The 19,552-nt window shown below is 38.0% G+C and overlaps 1 protein-coding gene across 2 annotated transcripts in view; it reads left to right on the top strand.

The window, feature by feature from the left end:
* The first annotated feature begins 1,081 nt into the window (after positions 1-1,081).
* The window catches only part of st8sia4 (ST8 alpha-N-acetyl-neuraminide alpha-2,8-sialyltransferase 4), a 32,770-nt gene continuing 14,299 nt past the window's right edge, over positions 1,082-19,552 (top strand). The window contains exons 1-2 of one of the 2 annotated variants that reach the window (XM_053515653.1): positions 1,082-1,641; positions 9,243-9,365. In XM_053515653.1, the coding sequence (XP_053371628.1) occupies positions 1,511-1,641; positions 9,243-9,365 (254 nt within the window). In that variant the 5' untranslated portion in view covers positions 1,082-1,510. Of the gene's footprint in view, positions 1,642-6,099; positions 6,184-9,242; positions 9,366-19,552 lie in introns of those variants that run through there. The other variant, XM_053515654.1, reaches the window with a different exon arrangement.

The following is a 19,552-nucleotide window of genomic DNA, read 5'->3' as shown; positions in this document are numbered from 1 at the left end:
CAGACAGGTTCTATTTAACTGTTTTCTTAATTCAGTTTTTTTTCCTGTAATAAATTAAATCATCATAAAGAAATGCATTTTCCATTTACTCAGGTTATCTTTGTGTAATATCAAAATCCTTTGATGATCTTTATCATTCAACTCTGACAAACAAAAATTCAGAAAGGGGAAAATATGTTATTACGGTAATGTAGATATAATTTCTGTCTGCTTTCAACAAAGATATGACTGGATTTGTAACACGCCAACAGATGCCAGTACAAGGCTGCACGCACAGTCACAGAGAGCAACGACCTGAAAAAGTCAGTGAGCCAAAAGACACCGTCCTGTGTACATCAAAAGCTGTGCAACTGGTGCTATTCTGACCACGTGCGTCACCACGTCTGCTATTTCATCACAGACAACAAGTTAGAACAAACAGCAAACATGAAACTGGACAAATCTGCCATGATTCGATGCTGCGATGAGACGTTTAAGGTGTTTTGAGTGGCACGTGGCTTCTTCAGGAGTTGAAGAACATCACTGGAAGACGATGAGACATCAGGAAGACGTTCAACAACCTCAACCCCAGAAAATGGCCTAACCATTCTTGCGCGTGTTGATAGTCGGAGAACAATCCGGAACATTGCTGCCATTATCAGTTTGTCATACGGAACAGTTCAGGCTGTCCTTACGTGTAATTTGAACATGCCAAGTTCATCCCCGGGGAGCAGAAGGAGCATCACGTTGAAGTCTGCCAAGAACTCCTTCAGCGTGCAGTGGATTTCAGAGAATCATGGGTGTACGGTATGATCTGTAAATGAAGAGCCCATCATCTAGACGGAACGGAAAAAGGCGAGACAGGTCCTCCAGTGCACGCTTGCAGCATTGTGGACATTTTGAATGTTGAAACTTTTTGATATCACCTGGTATCATCCATACTGATGTTACGCTCAGGATCATGTGCTGAGGTTAAGATTCTGAACAACACTACTGACTGGGTTTGACCCTCCTCTATAAGATCATTTTAAACGCAGTGCTTAAAACTCTCCTCATTTATTTCACGCAGTAGATATTCATTATTCATTCGTCAATAAACCAGACAAACAATGTTAAACTGTAGTGCCGCACTACAGGGGACTTCGCTATCGATTCGTTATTTCGTCTCGCCGCGCTCCTCACTCTGTCTGCTCCTGAGCTCCAACTTCAGGGACAAAGCGACACGCCCACTGTCATTATCATTGGCTTGGCGGGGAGGCTAATTTGCATATTAGGAAACCGATTGGCTGGTTTGACCTTCAGTTTGAAAAAAAGAAAAGAAAAAAGAAGCGAGCGCTCGTGGAGTCTGTGTCTGCAGCTGCTGAGTAAGTAAATGGGTAGCGTGTGTGTGTGAGCGTGCGTTCGTGCGCGTGAGTGTGTGTGTGTGTGTGTGAGAGAGAGAGAGAGAGAGACAGAGGGAGAGAGAGAGAGAGAGAGCGTATGTATGTATGTATGCTCGCGAGAATTAACAGAAAGGCAGCCGGTGTAAAGCATGCAGATGGGCTCGGTGTGCGAAATGCGCCTGACGCGGAAACGCTGGACCGTGTGCACGATCGGCCTGCTTCTCATCTTCTACAAGACGAAAGAAAGAGCAAGAAGTAGCGAGCATCAGGAAGTCTCAAGGTAAGGCGCGACACGTACCCGTCCTCCAGCATGCACTCACTCACACACACACACACACACACACGCTCATGCGCTTTGTTATTCTTCTGTATTGTTGTTACCGACACACCATCATCAGGTCTGCTTTTCCTCCGAAACACAGCACTGAAGTTTCTATAGCAATCTTCATCCTCCAGTTTGCTCCACTGGGAATGGGATGGGGGGATTGGAATTGGGATGGGATGGGATCAGGCTTTATTTTCCTTTGTTCAGTCTGAAATTCAATTCATCTTTTCTGATTTGATTTAACACCAAACTATTACATCTCTGTGTACCTCTTTCTCTTGCACTCCAATCCAAAGGCTGTTTCTGCTGTTTGATTTACTTCCCTACTGCTAAAACAGAGATAGGCTGAACACTTCGGAATACAATGCATCAGACTGGCTAAACTGGGCCACTTCCCTCTGCACTTCCTCCAGGATATGTATAACCTCTAATTAAATTTAGAAATCACTTGTCTTTCATTTTATATGACGGACTAGGTGTGTTCCAGGATGGTTATCGAGCTGAAGGGTTTAAACAAGGTGACGTTTGCTTGATGTTGATGTTTATTAACAAACTATTAACTTAATCATTAATGCATCATTGTTGGGAGCACAGTGGTTCTAGGGTCGAGGGTTCAATTCTGATTTTTGTTCCCCATCTTTAACCAGCAACCATGTTTTTATTTTTTTAAAGAATTAAAAGTCAACTCGGGTTTGGACGGCTTTATTGTCCCCTTTAATTAATGAAACAATCACTAAAAAACTGCATTTTATTGTTGTGTAATATTAAAATTTGTTTGATGATCTGAATCATTTAAGTGTGACAAATATGCAAAAATCTATTCAGGAAGGGAAAATTATTTTTTTTATTCACAGCAGTAAATTTACACTATATATATATATATATATATATATATATGAATGGCGTTACGGGGCGACTTGGACTGTGGTCACCTTGCACCTCCAGGGTACGGGATTGATTGTGGGGATGTTTTATGCAAATTTACGTGGCTAGGTTTTTACTCACAGATTGTAACCGTTTAGTGGAATTGCGTATGGTGTTTGAAAAAGGACATTAAAAAACCCAGTAAAAACCCCCTTAATGTAAAGTGCTACCCACTGTGCTTGCGACTTTTAATGTTTTGAAAGTGAGAAAGTCTCCAAACTGAAGGCGGAATCAAGTTCCTGCTTGCCTTTAAAACATGATATCATTTTAAAAAAAAAATCTTTTTTTGTGCTCACCCGACAGACAGAAAGCCATATCAGTCACTTAAGATAACATCACCGCCCAGAATAGTTTGAAGTATTTTGCTAAAGTCACACAATCGATTCTATTGATTTTGTTCTGGAGAAGAATAAAAAAGAGGAAGCACGACTCACGCTTGTCTGCTAGACAGTGTTGATGAGACGTTGTGGTTGTGGTGTGATGTGTTTGTGTGCGTAGGTGATTATGAACGGGGCAATTATGGGACAACAGACAGTTTAAAACATGTGGTTTCTTCCTTTTCTAGAAAACAGTTTCTTCCCCCTGCTCTGAAAACAGAAGCAGAAAACAGCAAGTGCATGACACAGCTAGAAAGCTTGGCCAGCTTTGCCAAAAGAATTTATCAGACAAAAGTATATACTTTAACGTCCAGATTAAAAACAAAACCTGTGAAGAACTTTAAAAACCGTTTCTTGTGCCTCGTGTTTCATCATAAGGCTGCAGATTAATGTTGACTCTGATCAGAATAAAGCAGTTAATAAATAAATATAATAAGTTAAAACCATGGCCTGACGGTCAAAGCAAATTACTAGGGTCTAAATCACTTCTTAATAAGGTAGATAATGAACATTTTTTATTATTGTTGTTTTTTGGGTTTTCTCTGGGTACTCATGTGTACTCTGGTTTCCTCCCACAGTCTAAACACATACAAATTAAGCTAACTGGTGTTTCCAAACTCCGCATAATGTGTAGGTGTGTGGGCTAGTGTGCTCTGTAATGGATTGGCACCCTGTTCACGTTGTACCCTGCATCGTTCTCATGTGTAGTTATATTTGATAGTGTGGACTGTTTGAGGTCTGACCTTACCAGACCTCAAAATCAAAGATCAAGGTTATAACAACATCTTCACTATGAGGCACTATCAACTCCATCATAGTAAAGCGATCGTATAGTCACTATGATGTCATAGTGCTGATGTCCTAGGGCTTGGGCCCTAATTAAAGCAGAAAAAAAAAAAATCCCACACATCATAGTCATTAGGTGAAGAATAATCAGATGAACCAAGACAAACATTGAGAATTATATTAAATAAAATCTTAAAATCCATATGAAATGTATAAAATTTTTCATCCAACCTTCTCACAATCGGAGAGAATCACAGAGAGCTGTTAGTGTCCCTAACTGATGATCCACAAGGTCGCCTGCCTCTTCATTCGCATGCAAGAGAGAGAAAGCAACATGAGCCACGTTTTATCAGATCATCGCTGTGTGAATCGCTGAATTCTTGTGTCAGTGCTTGGGATCTAAGGCGCTCCTTAGGTTCATTCAAAATTCATTTTTTTCCTTTTGTCTTGTATATTTTTTCTCTTTTGAGTATATGCTATCCAGGTAAGTGCAGGACTGACAGTGTAAGCAAGATGCACGTCCACATCTGTACAGATGTGCCTCACTGCACGCGCACATTTCGGCAGGAACAAAAGTGTCTTTTGCAGGTGGGTCTGCCTGGCTGCGTATCAAAATATTTCGTTGCAGTTTACTCTAAGTGGTGTGCAAAAGACCATAAAGAAATTTAGACGAAACATATGAACCATTAAAACTACATAAATATGATTGTACTCCTGAAGTAGGAGTAGGAACAGATTCAGATTGCTATTACTTGCTATTACATAGAAAATATGTTTCGAATAATCTCATTATGGCATTAGTCATTACTGTGGCACATTGCAAAACACCGCTATAAATAGTGATTAGTTTAAAGCACTTGAACTAGAATTGATTGAGTCATATTTATGGGTACATTTTCCAGCACTATTCGACATAATTAATCAGCTAAAGACGGAGGTAATTTGGCCTTTTCTTTATAGCTTTTACAGAGGAGACAGGGGTCCATTTTTCCGGCTTGTTCATATCTGTTCATATGTAGCATTAAAGGTGCCTTATTATACTGTTTCTTTAACAAGTTAGCACAGGTCTCAGAACTCTCCCAAAGTATGTGTGCACATGCTGCCGCTGAAATACTCATCAGACAATGCATTTTTTCCATACTTTAAACTCCCTCTGTTTCACTCCTCCTTGAATGTCTGTGAAAAAGAGCTACTGGAGCAGCTACTGTCCACGGCCCCAATGTGAAAAATCCTGCCTAATATGTCTCCTTTAATATACTGCATATATTATTCACATTTTAATATATAATAATAAAAATCAAGTCAGAGTCTATGCTGTATTAGCTGTATACAGTAACTGAAGCATGACTTCTCTTGAAAATCATAATACAAAGAGTGTAAAATCATAAGTTATTCTTTTAACTCTGACTTTACCTTTATAGTAACATTGGAGACTCCTTACAAATATGCTAAATAAACATCTCACTGGAAACGTCTCACTTTTCATGTGGTGTAAGTTGTTGCTATGCTAAAAAGCTATGGTATTTGAATAAGTGCAGTACACCCAGAGCTGCCGTTATAGAAAATGATGACACCTTTGTATACGCTATAACATTCGCTATAACATTACAATGCAACACATTAAGCTCATTATGGTCTAAGTCCCCCTTGAGCCAATGGGGCGGCTGCTAAGACGCGTACGCGGCAGGCTGTGATTAGGGTTGGGTACCAAAAACCAATCGGCACCGGTACCTATACAGTATAACCGATATGTACCGGACCGAAACAGAACGGGAATTTGGGTGCCTCATTTCGGTGCCACTTAAATGCCTGAACTGTCGATTGAAATATTTGTTTTCTGGGGCACAGTTGTAATAAGCATCAGATTCATCAACACACATGATCGCTAGTAAGATTTAAATACTGCATTCATGGGGTGTCAGAAATGTTCGGAAAAATTTATTATATTGTTGCAGTAATGTTACTGTCCATTTTATTTTTGTAGATTAAAAGTTTATTAGATTAGATCAAAAAATTAAAAGCACAAATCATCAGGAAATGAGACACCATCCGAGATGCGCGTGAATGCAGCAACTAACGTTACACTTGCTCCGACGGCAGCAGGCGGTCTACCGCTATCTTAGCTTGCTTGATTAAACAACTTTCGTTAAAATGCCTAAAACTAAACTGTCGAAAGTGTGGTTATATTTCACAAGAAAGGATTCCGACACCGCGACGTGCAGCAAATGTTTCACATCAGTTGCGTGTAAAGGGGGAAACACGTCAAATCTAATGAAACAAGGCACACGGAATAAAGTTAAAAGGCAGAGTGATGCATCGTGTTTGACAAATTGCAGCCCCACCCCCAGTCATACCAACCATAGCAAAAAGGAGACCACAAATTATGATGACGACAGCAGCCTTTCCACAGGTTAGTAGTAGGCCAATGTAATGAAATCTTGCTTTCATGCTAACAAATGGTCAAACGATTTGTAAAATAATAATGTAACATGGATTCTGTTTATAATTATAGCTTTTCAGCTAGTACTAGTAGTACTACAACAGTACTTATATATTCATATATACTTTAAACTTTTAATTTACTGTTTAATTTTAAGCATTAAATTTTTTGTTCAGTAAAAATGTATTCTTGAGTCATCCACCATCATTTTGTGGCTTTTGTAAAGTATCGGTTCAGGCACAGTTTTGGCACCGGTACCGTTTTAAAAGTAACGATTTGGCACCGGTATCGAAAAAACCCCAAACGATACCCAACCCTAGCTGTGATGCACTGAGTGTTCTGATACCTTTCTAACATGACCAGCATTCAAGTCCCCACAGCCACAGATGAGCCACACAAGAAAGCCCATGATCTTGTCACGGGTTTATAATTGATAATCAGTGCTGTTCAGTTCACCTTGCAGTGGTGTTAGTGTTAGTGTGGATGATGTATGCCAGTGTACTTTCCATTCCAATTTTACAGTTTGTCATAAAAACAATTTTTCCTCATTACAAAAAAGTTATGTGTTTGATTAAACCTTGGCTTTTTGCCTCTTGCAGTTTCTACCAAATGTTTTTTTTTCCCTTCTGAATTTTAATAGCGGAATTATTTTTAGCATCACCCATAGCAAAGAAACTCCGAGATGAGATCTCATGTTAATCTCTTCTGTGTCTTCTAGGCAAAAATGAGCCATCTTCGAGACTTGAATGAGATTTAGGCATTTTCTGCATCTTCTCAAAGGTGTCTCAATGTGGCTCCTTACCTTTAACTCTCAGAGATGACTCATATACAGTATATTTATTAAAACATAATGCAAAGAATGGCTAAAAATGCTTTGGGCTTCGAGGATAGGGTTTTCTGACAAACAGGGCCATCTACACTAAAAGTGTTTAGTAGATTTTTTTATATACTTCATCTTACTCTGAACATACGGGTAGATGGAGGGGAGGGTTAGTAGGTTGGATCTCTGAAATGAAGATATATAGATATGTAGGTTGGTAACAACTAAAGTCAGTTACAAAATTGCTTCGTAATAGATAAATGTTTTATTTCGAAATCTAGCTTGTTTATTAAAAAAGATCCAACCATCCAGCTGTGGACCTTGTGTAACTCCTGTATAAACCATACTTTGAGTTGAGCAGTGTGACACTTAATATCTTTGTCAGGTTGGGTGACATTTTGTATCATTTAGTGTCTTGATTTGCCAGATTTTGCTGGCGTCTGTTTTATTGTGTAAATTGTATTTTTTTTTACACTGTATGCTATTAACTGAGAATTTTTGATATGTTCAATAAAACTTTATTTCTAATTTTTTATGCATCTCATTTATATCTGACTTTAATCTCATTATGGTCTTATATATGGCTCATTTGCTTCTCCTTTTAAATGCAGTTCTGTTGCTCATGTACAACTTAGATTTCTCAAAAGTACAGTATGTCTCACTTTGTGTCTCAGTTATGTCTCTTTGTTTCTCCTAAGTGGGGTTTAGGAGAAATAGAAAAGACGAAGTCAGGCTTGTAATGAGACAGCTCGATTCAGTCTCATGAGACAAGAAAAAGCTTATTCTGAGCAACAAAATTTTGCTATGGGCACACTAGCATTTATGGAAAAACACCTAGCACCTGGAATTTCCCAGATGGTTATAAAACAAACAAACAATTGCTGCTTGTTAGAGGAATCATTTGAATTTTGATGTTTTTTTTTTCAGGTCACTATTGCAAATGCTATTATTATGGAGAGCGATTAACCAAAAATGTTTTTTTTTTTTTTTTAACACCCTGATTTTAGCAACCACACCAGTACCAGGTGCTAAAAAAATCTAAAAACCTTGTGAACCTACAGTAAATTGCCAGCTATTACATTTGAGCCATAAAATGTCACATCTTTCCTTCAAGCATCATGAATTTTTCTCCCTTTATCGCACACACCTTAATGTCTGCTATCATCTCTTAATTAACTGCCACTTGCAGTATCAGATTTTAGGTGTGAACACCCAAGAGGCTGAGTATCACTAGGTGTGTGTGTGTGTGTGTGTGTGTGTGTGTGTGTGTGTGTGTGTGAGAGAGAGAAAGCTGGAGGAATAACTGAAGGTCCACAGTCCACATGTCAATACCTGCACATACAATATGTGTGCTCTTATATACACTGCATAGTGTCTTTACAGATGTTAAATTATGTGCTTTCTAAGTGTAAGTTATAAGACCAGCCACATAGATTAACAGGATATAAAAAGTAATTGTCTACATAGCGTGAAGGTACTCCATGCACTATAAAAGTAATATGCAAATACAAAAGGTGACATTTGATCTTATTACCAAAGGCTTCCTGGGGGTGGTAGTTTAGTCGCTGGCAATAAGCAGCTTCCTGTGGTGTGCGTATGACTGAAAGCTTCTGTGAACTACTGCTATTAGGTATTGTTTGTCATATTGTAAAACCACTCAACCTCTTTCCTCTTTTTGGATTAGATTATATAGACGAGCGTATTAGACATTTTCATTTATTATTCGGATTATAAGAAAGCCAAGAGCAGCAAACCGGCTCCAGACATATTTTTTTAACGTACTTCATGAGGAGTTCTGCGACAGGATGTGGGCTCTGTGCTGTCTCCATCTTTATTGCATTGATTTGCAGAAGAAGGAACAGGCTGCGAGATAAGACTATATTAAACGCCTCGAAGCGTGAAACATGAAATCTGACCTAAAAACAAAGCATTGAGACCTGCATAATGATAAATAATGACAGTTGAAAAAGAAAATGGGTTATATAACTGTAGTATAACAGTGCTATCTGAAAAACTTGCTCCATTCTCTTGTAAAAGTGAAAATCTCCTGTGCTTCGGTATTCAGGAATATTCATTTTTTTTTACAGACATGACAAAGCAGCAACAAAGTATAACCCATTTATGTGAATTTCACACCTGATTTACTTCCCCAAGGAAAATGATATGACAGAAATTCAACTCAATTGTGCTTTTTCTGCTGTTTTTGCAGCAAGGGTGAGCTGAGTACTTTAAGACTAATGGCCAATAGCAGCGAGAAGGTCTTTCACAACAACCTCCCGGCGTGTTTGCAAGAAGGGTGGAAGGTCAATGCTACTCTAGTTGGTCTAATAAGGTGAGTCAGTCTTTTTTTTCTGATACTGAGCCTTATTGAGCCTTATTGAGGTTACCAGCCTGATTTTGTAAATTGTGTGGTTTTAAATGCTAAGCCTCGTCTTTGCTCACAGACACTTCCGCTAAAGATTTCATCTTGCAAGTGTGGTCAACAGCAATAGTTAGCAGTTAAACTACTTAATTTAACCACCATAGCTTGTTCCTGCTGTATTTTTGAAGGATGCAATGAATACTAATCTTTGTGCACCGAAAAAAAAATGACCGAAAAATGCACCCTGAAAAGATTCAAGTATCAACATATATAAATTGAGGGCGGAATGTTCAATCAAGTAAAATACGTATTAGAACAAAAAATTATGTGTAGTGTAATATAGTATGTTTATGTTAAATTAAGTAGAAATATTATTGTAGTAAAATTCATTGCAGCTTGACAGTAAACTTCCGATATGATTATGACTAAAATATGATTATATACAACTAATATATTACTAATATATTACTAATATATTACTAATATATGACTAAGATATGACTAATATATGACCAAGATATGACTAAGATATGATTAAGATATTACTAAGATATGACTAGGATATTACTATAATATTGTTAAGATATGGCCAAGATATTTCTAAGATATAGTTGAGATATGACTAAGATATTACTAAAATACTGGTAAGATAATACTAAGATATTATTAAAACATGTCTAATATACGGCTATGATTTGGAAGTCATTAATGGTGGGTCCAGTTAAAACTCTTTGCTTTGTGTCCAATAGTCCAGCAGCTGTCAGCATACAGAATGAATATTTCCATGCCTTCTAGTTATTAAAATGAGCGATAAACCCAAAAGCTATGAGAGGAAAGGAAATAAAGCCAAGAGTTAGAAGACAAATTGGTCCTTCTGGTACATTGTTTCACAAGAAAGTCTTGCTTGTAAGTGGTAAACTATGATAACTAGAAGTGTAGAATTTAAGTTTTCCCCTGAAAGACTTTATGACAATGGCATTAAGGGCATTAACGTAGACATACAGAGCAGCTGGTGCAATTTGTATCAAATGACATTGTTTTGCACAGTAATTGCACTATAATGATGTTCGTACAAGGTCAACTGAGTCATTATTACTATTCTATATTTAACCACCCCAATGTCAAATTAATGTGTTCCTTAGCCAGGTTTAGCACATTTTATTGGTGGCAATCTGTTATGGCAAAAAGAATATGATCCATCTGCGAATTACAGTCATAACAGTGTTTTAACAATCTCTCATTAACTTCAGATGGGACGATAAAATGTACTCATATAGAATGCATTCATAATTTTTATTCTGTGATGTGCGCAAGTTTTTTGATGAATGTTTGACAGCAGATGGCATGAATAAAATTATTAATACATTTTATATTTGAGTAAATTTTATCGTCCCATCTGAAGTTATTCCAGGCTTATGGTTAGCAGAAAAGCTAATGGTTTAATTCTGTTAATTCACCAAAATGTATTTAACCAGCAGCTACAGATTGACCGATTGATCTGAAGAGATGGGCACAGTACACAAATACTGTACTTTAGTAAAAGTAGGCATTCCCTAGGTCAAATATTTTTCAAGTAAAAGTAAAAGTACTCCATCTACTTGTGTACTTGGGTAAAAGTACAGAAGTGATAACTTTCAAGTATCAAAAGTACAGGTCTGTCTGAGTTATCAAAGTCTTGTTTTCGTCACTGTTCTGTTGTTGGGCATGTCTCAAAGGAAAAGCACTTACAGTGAGAAGGTGACTTCCTGTTTCAAATATTACACACTAATGTGGGTAGGTAATGCTACATCATGCAGAAATGAGAAGTACCTGAATAGTACTTTTGAACTAAGTAAAATTAAATAGCATCCTCTAATAAAATGACTTAAGTAAAGTACAAATGCAAGAAATATTTACTGTACTAAGATAAGTACAGTAACAAAGTAAATGTACCGAGTTTCCTCCAGCCTGTGTTGATCTGACTTGGAGGATATGTAAATGCCACTAAAACAGAGTACGTGTTAAAGCTTAATTAGGCCAAAGTGAACAGGTTAGCTAGATATCCAAGCACTAGTGAAACGCTAGTATAAGTGCATTAGTGTAGCAATAGATTATATAGAGAAATAATATGGTATAATAATAATTGGATAGTTTTCACTCTCAAAACTGTGTTCTGTTAGTCTGTACAATAAAAAATCCCAGTTTGACTTGAACGCCCCATGTAGCTTAGGAGCCAAGTTTGTTTGAACTTTGTGTAGATTCTCCAGTTTATTTATTGCAACTGTCTTTATAGATCCGCTTACCAAGAGGATGTATGATCTAGGTGTCTGTTGAACAAGATTTGCATCCTTCATGCTAAAAATAGTACAGAGTGTAAGATCATGTGTAGCCAAAGCTGCAAATGTTAAACAACCCACTTTGCTTAAAGTATATGATGCATTGCTTGAGCGTGAATGCACAGACATTCCTGTAGATTCGAAAATATAAATGTAAATGTGTTGTGCATGTTAAGCATAAATGATAATTTTGCTTTCAGTCCACACACACACACGTTTTTTTTATGTCATCTTAGTGTGAGAGGTTTTTTTTTACAATCCACTGGGAATCTGATTCCTGGTTTGTGCTGCAGAGTTTAGTTAGGGAAGAGATTACAAATATTGTAATTTGGGAAGATTGACATGCAAGTGAATACAGTGAATCTTTGGATTGCGAGTAACACGGTTTGCCAGTGTTTCGTGAGACGAGCAAAGATTTTTAATAAATTTTGACTTAAAAAACTAGTTGGTTTACGAGTACCGAGTGTCATGCATCACATATGCGCTTTTTGTTTTGATGCCGAGCGTCACGTGATCACAACCAAGCCAATGGTTTTTCTCTTTCTTGCACTGCGGAATTGTGGATAATCATCTTTCCTGCTGGGTCTTGGTGCGCGTCTCTTTCTATTATAATCAACATCCATGCACGCGTGTACTGTTTACTATAACACTGTGTGTGTGTAAAACATCTTTATTTTTGTGTTTGTATGCATGTGTCTACAGCATGTACGGTTTATTATAACACCTGCGTGCGCGCATGTAAAGCATAAGAAAGTTTTCCATTTGTTCTTATGGGGAAGTTTGCTTTGCTTTACGAGTTTTTTGAAATTCGAGCCCGCTTTGGGGGAACGAATTGTGCTCGTAATCCAAGGTTCCACTGTAAATGGAAGGGGATTCCTTTAAGTCTTCAGTAGTGGCCAAGGATGATTTTTTTTTTAGTTCAGTTCATTCTGAATTGAGGAAGAAATTTCTTAGATGAACCGAACTAAGAAAAACATCCTCTTTTGGTTGACCAGATGGTAATATTATAAATACTATACACTACCGGTCAGAAGTTTTAGAACAACCCAATTTTTTTGTTCAGTTTTTTTATTGGAAATTATGCAGTTTAATGTCACATTGCACTCTAAAATAAAAGCATAGTACAAATAACCAATTGGAGTTAAAAAAATAAATCATGGAATCAACTTATAGACCAAAATGTATTCTAAACTTTTGACTCATCAAAGTAGCCACCTTTGGCAGATATAACAGCTCAACACACTCGTGGCATTCTTTCTACAATAAAAATCAAATATTCTTTAGAAAGTTCTTCCCATATCTGTTGCAGACGTTCCCATAAATGTGTGGCACCTGTAGGTTGCTTTGCTTTCACTCTTATGTCCAGTTCATCCCAAACCAGCTCGATGGGGTTCAAGACTGTGCTGGCGACTCCATGTTTTCAAGCTTACCATCTTGTTCTTTTTCCCCGAGGTAGTTCTGGCATAGCTTCGACCAATATTTTGGGTCATTATCTTGCTGTAGGATGAACCCCTGACCAACTAGGCGCATACCAGAGGGGACTGCTTGGCGCTGGAGAATGCTGTGGTAGCTGTTTTGGTTCAGGGTGCCTCTTCACAGTTGAAACTGATACTTGCTTACTACAGTACGACCACTATTAAGCAGTGCTTGAAGCTATTGTCCTGTGAGCCGCCTATCACGCAAGCTGTTAACTCTCAGAAACTTGTCCTCGATGCAGTTGTGGCTTTGGGTCTGCTAAACCTCTTCCTGTCAGAGTTTGCCCCAGTTTCTGAGTGCCTTTTGATGGTGAAGGAAACTGTATATACTGACACCTTGACTTTCTTTGCAATTTCTCTGTAGGAAAGACCTACATTTTTAAGTGTTATGATGGTCTGTCTCTCTTCCATTGTTAATTGCCTTTTTCTCGCCATTTTTTATCGCAACACACTATTATCTGCAGTACATTACTGTTCAACTGATGCTCACGAGGGTATGGTAACACAGTATGTTCCAACACTGCTTTTATGCAGACAGAGGGGGTTGTAAGTAATCCAGAAAAGTTGAAACACCGGTGGGAATTAGTAGCACCAGCTTTCAAGGCTTGATCAACTTCCATTGCTGCAGAACAGCTGTGTTTCTTGAAAAAGGCCTTTTTGTATAATTCTGAAATGTACATTATTTTTCAGTTTTGAGTAACCTTACCCTTTTGCTTAACCTCTGGCAGTTTACCACTTAACTTTGTACCATTTCAAGCTATTCATTGGACTTGAATGACTTAAACTGCAATAAATAACTGGAAAAATTGGGGCGTTCCAAAACTTTTGACCGGAAGTGTACATTTGTAGAAGAATGAAGCATAAATTGTGAAACGATATTCAGGAAAAGAATTGATCCTTGTTGAGGACCAATGCAGATACTGATTAGGAGGTGTGGTGGTGGCTGGCGGTTCGAGACCCAGCTGAGCCAGGTTGCCATTGTTGGGCCCCTGAGCAAGGCCCTGAACTCTGTGTGCTCCACTGATGCCGTATAATTGCTGACCCTGCGCTATGACCCTAGTCAACTTACAAGAAGCTGGGATGTGTGAAGAGTAAAGAATTTCACTGTGCAGTAATGTATATGTTACGAATAAATGCTCAGATTATATAAGTTATATTAATAGTGATGAAGGAGACCATAACCAATACTTGAAACCAATATGCATTTGCAGCATACCTTTCCTGGAATGCTTTTAACCATGTGTACTCTATTCAGAGAGGTAACAGCTTTTGTTAAGTAGATTTATCACAGCCACTGAAATTACCCCAAGCCAGGAATCACACCTTGAACTCGGCTCTAGAGTTGCACAGCCTGCAGTTTCCAATGCTCTACACGGGTGTAATGAAATAAGAACGTATACAACAGAAATTGTAGACAACAGTAAAAGAGAAAACCTTTTTACACATAATAAAGAAATGAGTATGTAGTTATTTATGAATACCTGTAAATGCATGTATTTAATTAAATGACTGCATGCTTGTAAGACAGGCAAATTCCCATAAAGATACTCATCTCTACGTTTCTGGTATGAAACTTTCTTTTGCACATAATCATGATGTGCAAATTTACTCTGTAACAGTATTTAGTTACATACTAATAAATATACAGACCGTACAGTATTCAGGATTAGTTTCCTAATTCATTACTCAATAGTATCGAAGAGAGCTAAATGCACTTTGTGCTCTGTTATTGTGAGAACGTGCACGTACATGATTCCACAGATGACTCACAGAGAGCAAGCGTTTGCTTGATCTGATTTCGTGGGAAATGATAATGTCACAGTGAAAAAAAAAAAGTTTTTATTTATTTATTTATTTTTCTTTATACGATATGTCCCAGGGCGGCGCGGTGGTGGAGTGGTTAGCACTGTCACCTTGCACCTCAAGGGTCCGGGTTCGATTTCCGGCCAGGCTTGATTTCCGTCTCTGTGTGCATGAAGTTTGCATGTTCTCCCTGTGTTTGGTGGGTTTCCTCCCACAGGCCAACAAGCAGGTTAGGCTAATTGGCGTTCTTAAATTGCCCGTAGTGTGTGCCCTGTGATGGATTGGCACCCTGTCCAGGGTGTACCCTGCCTATTGCCCTAAGCCTCCTGGGATTGGCTCCTGGTCCCCGCGACCCTGAATACAGAATAAAGTGGTATAGAAGATGAGTGAGTGAGTGAGAGATGTCCCAGTCATTAGACAAATCTGACAGTAAAAAATAAAGTCATGTGTGTCAGCCACATTCAATGTGTGATAAAAAAACACGTCCTTACACAATATATTATTTACACATCCTTACACAAAAAAAATGATCAATACAATAATACAAATCAAACGTATGTATTTATTGGTGTAAACGCTGAACGTGTTGCTTTCGGGTTTCGTTTTTATATCGTCTCATATTTTTTATATACTTTCACAGTCAGTGTTTTTTCTTCATCTTAACTACCCTGGAAATTCCTCAGGCTGCGGCTCTGGAGCTTGAGTTCAAGGTGTGATATCCGGCTGGGGGGTTGAGTGAGTAACTGTGATAACCAGCTATTTCAATCAAAAAATCAGTTAACTGCTCTGAAGAGGGATGTGTAGGGGGGTGGAACGGTAACGCTGTTGAGGTTTCAATTTTTCTATAGGCTTTAACGGAGAACTTTTTAATATTGTCGTAAAATAAAAAGTGAAAACAGCTCCCAGGAGCATTTCCTATAAAGTTAACAGATTTTTTTTTTATTTTAATAAATGAAAATATAAATACAGTACACACGCCTCCGAGGCTCCTTCAGTCTGCGAAAATGTTACACGCTGTATTTCCGTGGTAGTCTTCAGGAAATATTGTAGCTCGACGCCGGCCGACAAAGTGAGCCAAAGTAGCACATTTTATTTGTTAGCAATTGAATAGAAAATACTAATACAGATAATCAATCACTTAATCGATCACTAATTGTGACTATTGTTGGTCCAGGAGTTGACACAGATCACAGCAGCATGTCATACAACATACAAGTCTACATTCTTCATGTGAGATCCACTGAAGCAAAGTGAAGTCCTGGTGATTGATTATTTTTGGAAAGTTCAGATCTTTAGGGTGTGCATATGAGCCCATCCCTGGCAGCAGAAGGTGACTCACAAGTGCACAAAGCTCAAGATAAAGAACAGAGTGGAAGCAGAGCGTGAGGATGAATCAGGCGCGTCTGGAGGGTGTGAGGAGCCACAACAGCAGAAAGGTGTCAGGATCTGGCAACAGCATCACATCAGGCAGCAGGAGAGCACTTACTGCTTGACAGATATTACACGGAGGTCACAGAGAGTTTCAGATATGAACACTGCTCACCATGAAAGGCACTTTTTGCTTTGGGATACAATTTTTAAATCACATTTAATTTCTATAATTAACTAAAGTTAATGCGTTGGTTATTAACTACTTTTAAACAAAAGAACATCATAAAGAAAGAAAAAAAACAGGTCTGCCTTTAGAACTAAAGTGTTAGATGGATAAATATATAAGATTATAAATAAATAATGATTTAAAAAAAAAAAAAATAATGATAATAATCCCAATGGCTGTAGTAGAAAAATGTACAGTTTAGGAATTTATGTATTTAAAAAAATAATAATAACAACCAAAAAAAAAAAAACTTCCAGTGAATATGTGCTGTTGGTGGTGATGGTGGTGTGGAGGTATCCTGTTGATGAGAGAGGTCAGGGAGAAAGGCTAAATTGGAGCTGACAGGAAGGTAACTCCAGAACATCATGAATATCATCTTGCCAATCTTTACAAACACGGTGATCTGAAAAGCCTCCTTAAATGCACAATTATTGTGTTCTATTCATGTCAGCCAAGATCCGAAATATGAGCCTACAGTGTGCACAGGCTCACTGAAACAGAACACCTGAAGCTGTGGAAACCTTCGCATGGTGCTTTTTTTTAACAATTCTGCATGAACTCCAAAGACGAGGTGTGTTTCAGTCAAACCAGGACTGGTGAAATTTCTCATCATTTTACAGAAGGTTTTAAGCACAGTGCGGTGATGGGACTCTTAGTCGCAGTAAAGCATTTAAATTGTGCAAACTTTTTTTTAAGAAGGCCACAAATCCATGAATTACAGTCACTCGGAGCCCACATTCTGTTCTAGTGGTGAACATTCAGTGAATAGAACGCCAGCTTTTTTGAAAATCCATGGATAACTTGTCTCCAACTCGCTAGAGGGACGCATCTGTCTGTGAAAACTGTTCACACAATCGTTCACGAACACAACTTGCACATTACCAGAGCTCTGCTGGGGGTTATTTGCCAGATCCCCCCTATAATCCTGACCTCGCACCAAACCATTTCCATGTGTTTGGGCTGTTAAAGGAAATCCTGGGAGGCCAGCGTTTTAGACGTGAAGCTGGCAGTCTGATCATCGCTCTGGTGTACTGAGAAAACTTTCTATGTGAACGTGCTCCAAGCACAAGTTAAACACTGTGATAAGTGCATTAGTGTAGCAGGAGATCATATAGAAGAATAAAAGGAGTTTTTACTCTTATAACTGTATTCTGTTATTCTGCACAAGCAAAAGTTTCAGTTTGACTTGAACGGCCTTCTTTCATTCATTTACATTAACAGTCATGCCATGGCACTGAGTCACTGATAATGTTTGTTGTGAACGTTAACTGAACCTGTAGATCTGTACAGTAGCTGCATGGTTTTATACAGCATATTACGCTGCTGCAAAGGGATTGGCTGAGAGGATTAATGTAAAGGGTTAAAGGTTAAATTAAAGTGGCAGGTGAGTGTAACATGAACACACGTAATTAGTTTTAAGCATCAGTCCAATGAATGAATCTGTTAGTTCCCCTTTTGAGTATTACATATATATGTAAATCATTATATACAGTATATTATTATTTCTTTTCATCGTTGAACTATGCTGTGTTGTTTAAACCTGTTTTTTTAAGGTTACAATGTGGTAATGTCGCTTCTTTTCAGTTTAAGTAAAGAGTTTAAATGTCACAAATATTTTATTTACCGGATTGTTGAATACACTCTTAATGAATGCTGCATCCTTAAAATTTTTTTAGCACATATATTTTTAACTCGTAAAGTGATGTTGCTTGGTTTTGAGTGCTCTTGGCACAGGTGTTCTGACTGCTAATGATTCAGTTCTGTAACACTGAATGATTCGGTAACACTAACCTGTGAATTGGAAGAAAAAAAAAAAAAAAAAAAAAAAGGAAACCTTGACTGGTAATTAGCATTTTCCGGAGCATGTGAGTTGAATGCAAATTAATGAGAGACATTATTTGCCTGTAATTATATGCAGTGTTTTTTTAGGTGTGTGTTAAAGAAGAGGGCATTAGCTGTCTGATGCTAAACACTCGCTTTTACCACATTTAAAGAAACACACATACACATGTTTGTCTTAGTATCTTTATATAGACCTTTCACTGGCATAATAATTAAGGTACATATTTAATGCCATGCCTACACCCGAATCTAACCTCAAACCTAAACTCGATGCGGTTTTTGCTTATGGAGAGGGACCACATGGTCCAAACAGTGAGATATTCCTGTCCTTATGTGGGAACATTAGGGTTTCCCCCTAAGATAAAAAAAAAAAAATGGTCTTCCCATTTTCCTCATGTTTCTCTTTCCTGCTGCCCCAATCTACTTTGTAATATTTTGCAATATGTTCCTCTCACATTGCAGCAGGTGCAATAAATTATCAGCCCAGAGGAACAATTCTGGCCTTTGTGACACTCCAGGTTTGTAAACAGAAGGGAAAAAATTGATCTGGACCACCAGCATCCAACTAATCAGCAGAAGTAGGCATTTGTATTTAACACGTGGACATTCTAGCCCTAAAGGCGTGTGTGTGTGGAGTTTTAAAGCATCCAGAGATCATAAAAGGATTGAGATGTATATCTTCAGAGTTTGAATTTACAAGCTGATGTTGTGACTCATCCTTGACATGATCACCTCTCTGAACATGTCTTACTTGTCTTTTCTCACACTTGTACAGTGCTGTAAAATGTATTTTCCTACTCCTGATTTTATTTTTATTTTTTGCATATTTGTCACGCTTAAATGATTCAGATTATCATACTAATTTTTATATTATTCATGGATACCCCGAGTAAATCCAAAAAGCAGTTTTGCAATGATGATTTCATTTATTTATTAAGGGGAAAAAAAAATGTCCAAACCTGCCAGGCCCTATGTGAAAAAGTAATTGCCCCTAAACCTAATAACTAATTGTGGCACACTTGGCAGCAATCAAGCTGCAGTCAAGTGTTTTTCGATAACTGGCAGTGAGCCTTTCACATCGCTGTGAAGGAATTTTGGCCCACTCTTCTTTGCAGAATTGTTTTA

This window comes from Clarias gariepinus, chromosome 17, assembly GCF_024256425.1.
Source record: "Clarias gariepinus isolate MV-2021 ecotype Netherlands chromosome 17, CGAR_prim_01v2, whole genome shotgun sequence".
In the NCBI taxonomy this organism is placed as follows: domain Eukaryota; kingdom Metazoa; phylum Chordata; class Actinopteri; order Siluriformes; family Clariidae; genus Clarias; species Clarias gariepinus.
The sequence above is the reverse complement of the archived record's forward strand: the minus strand, read 5'-3'. Positions and strand labels throughout refer to the sequence as shown.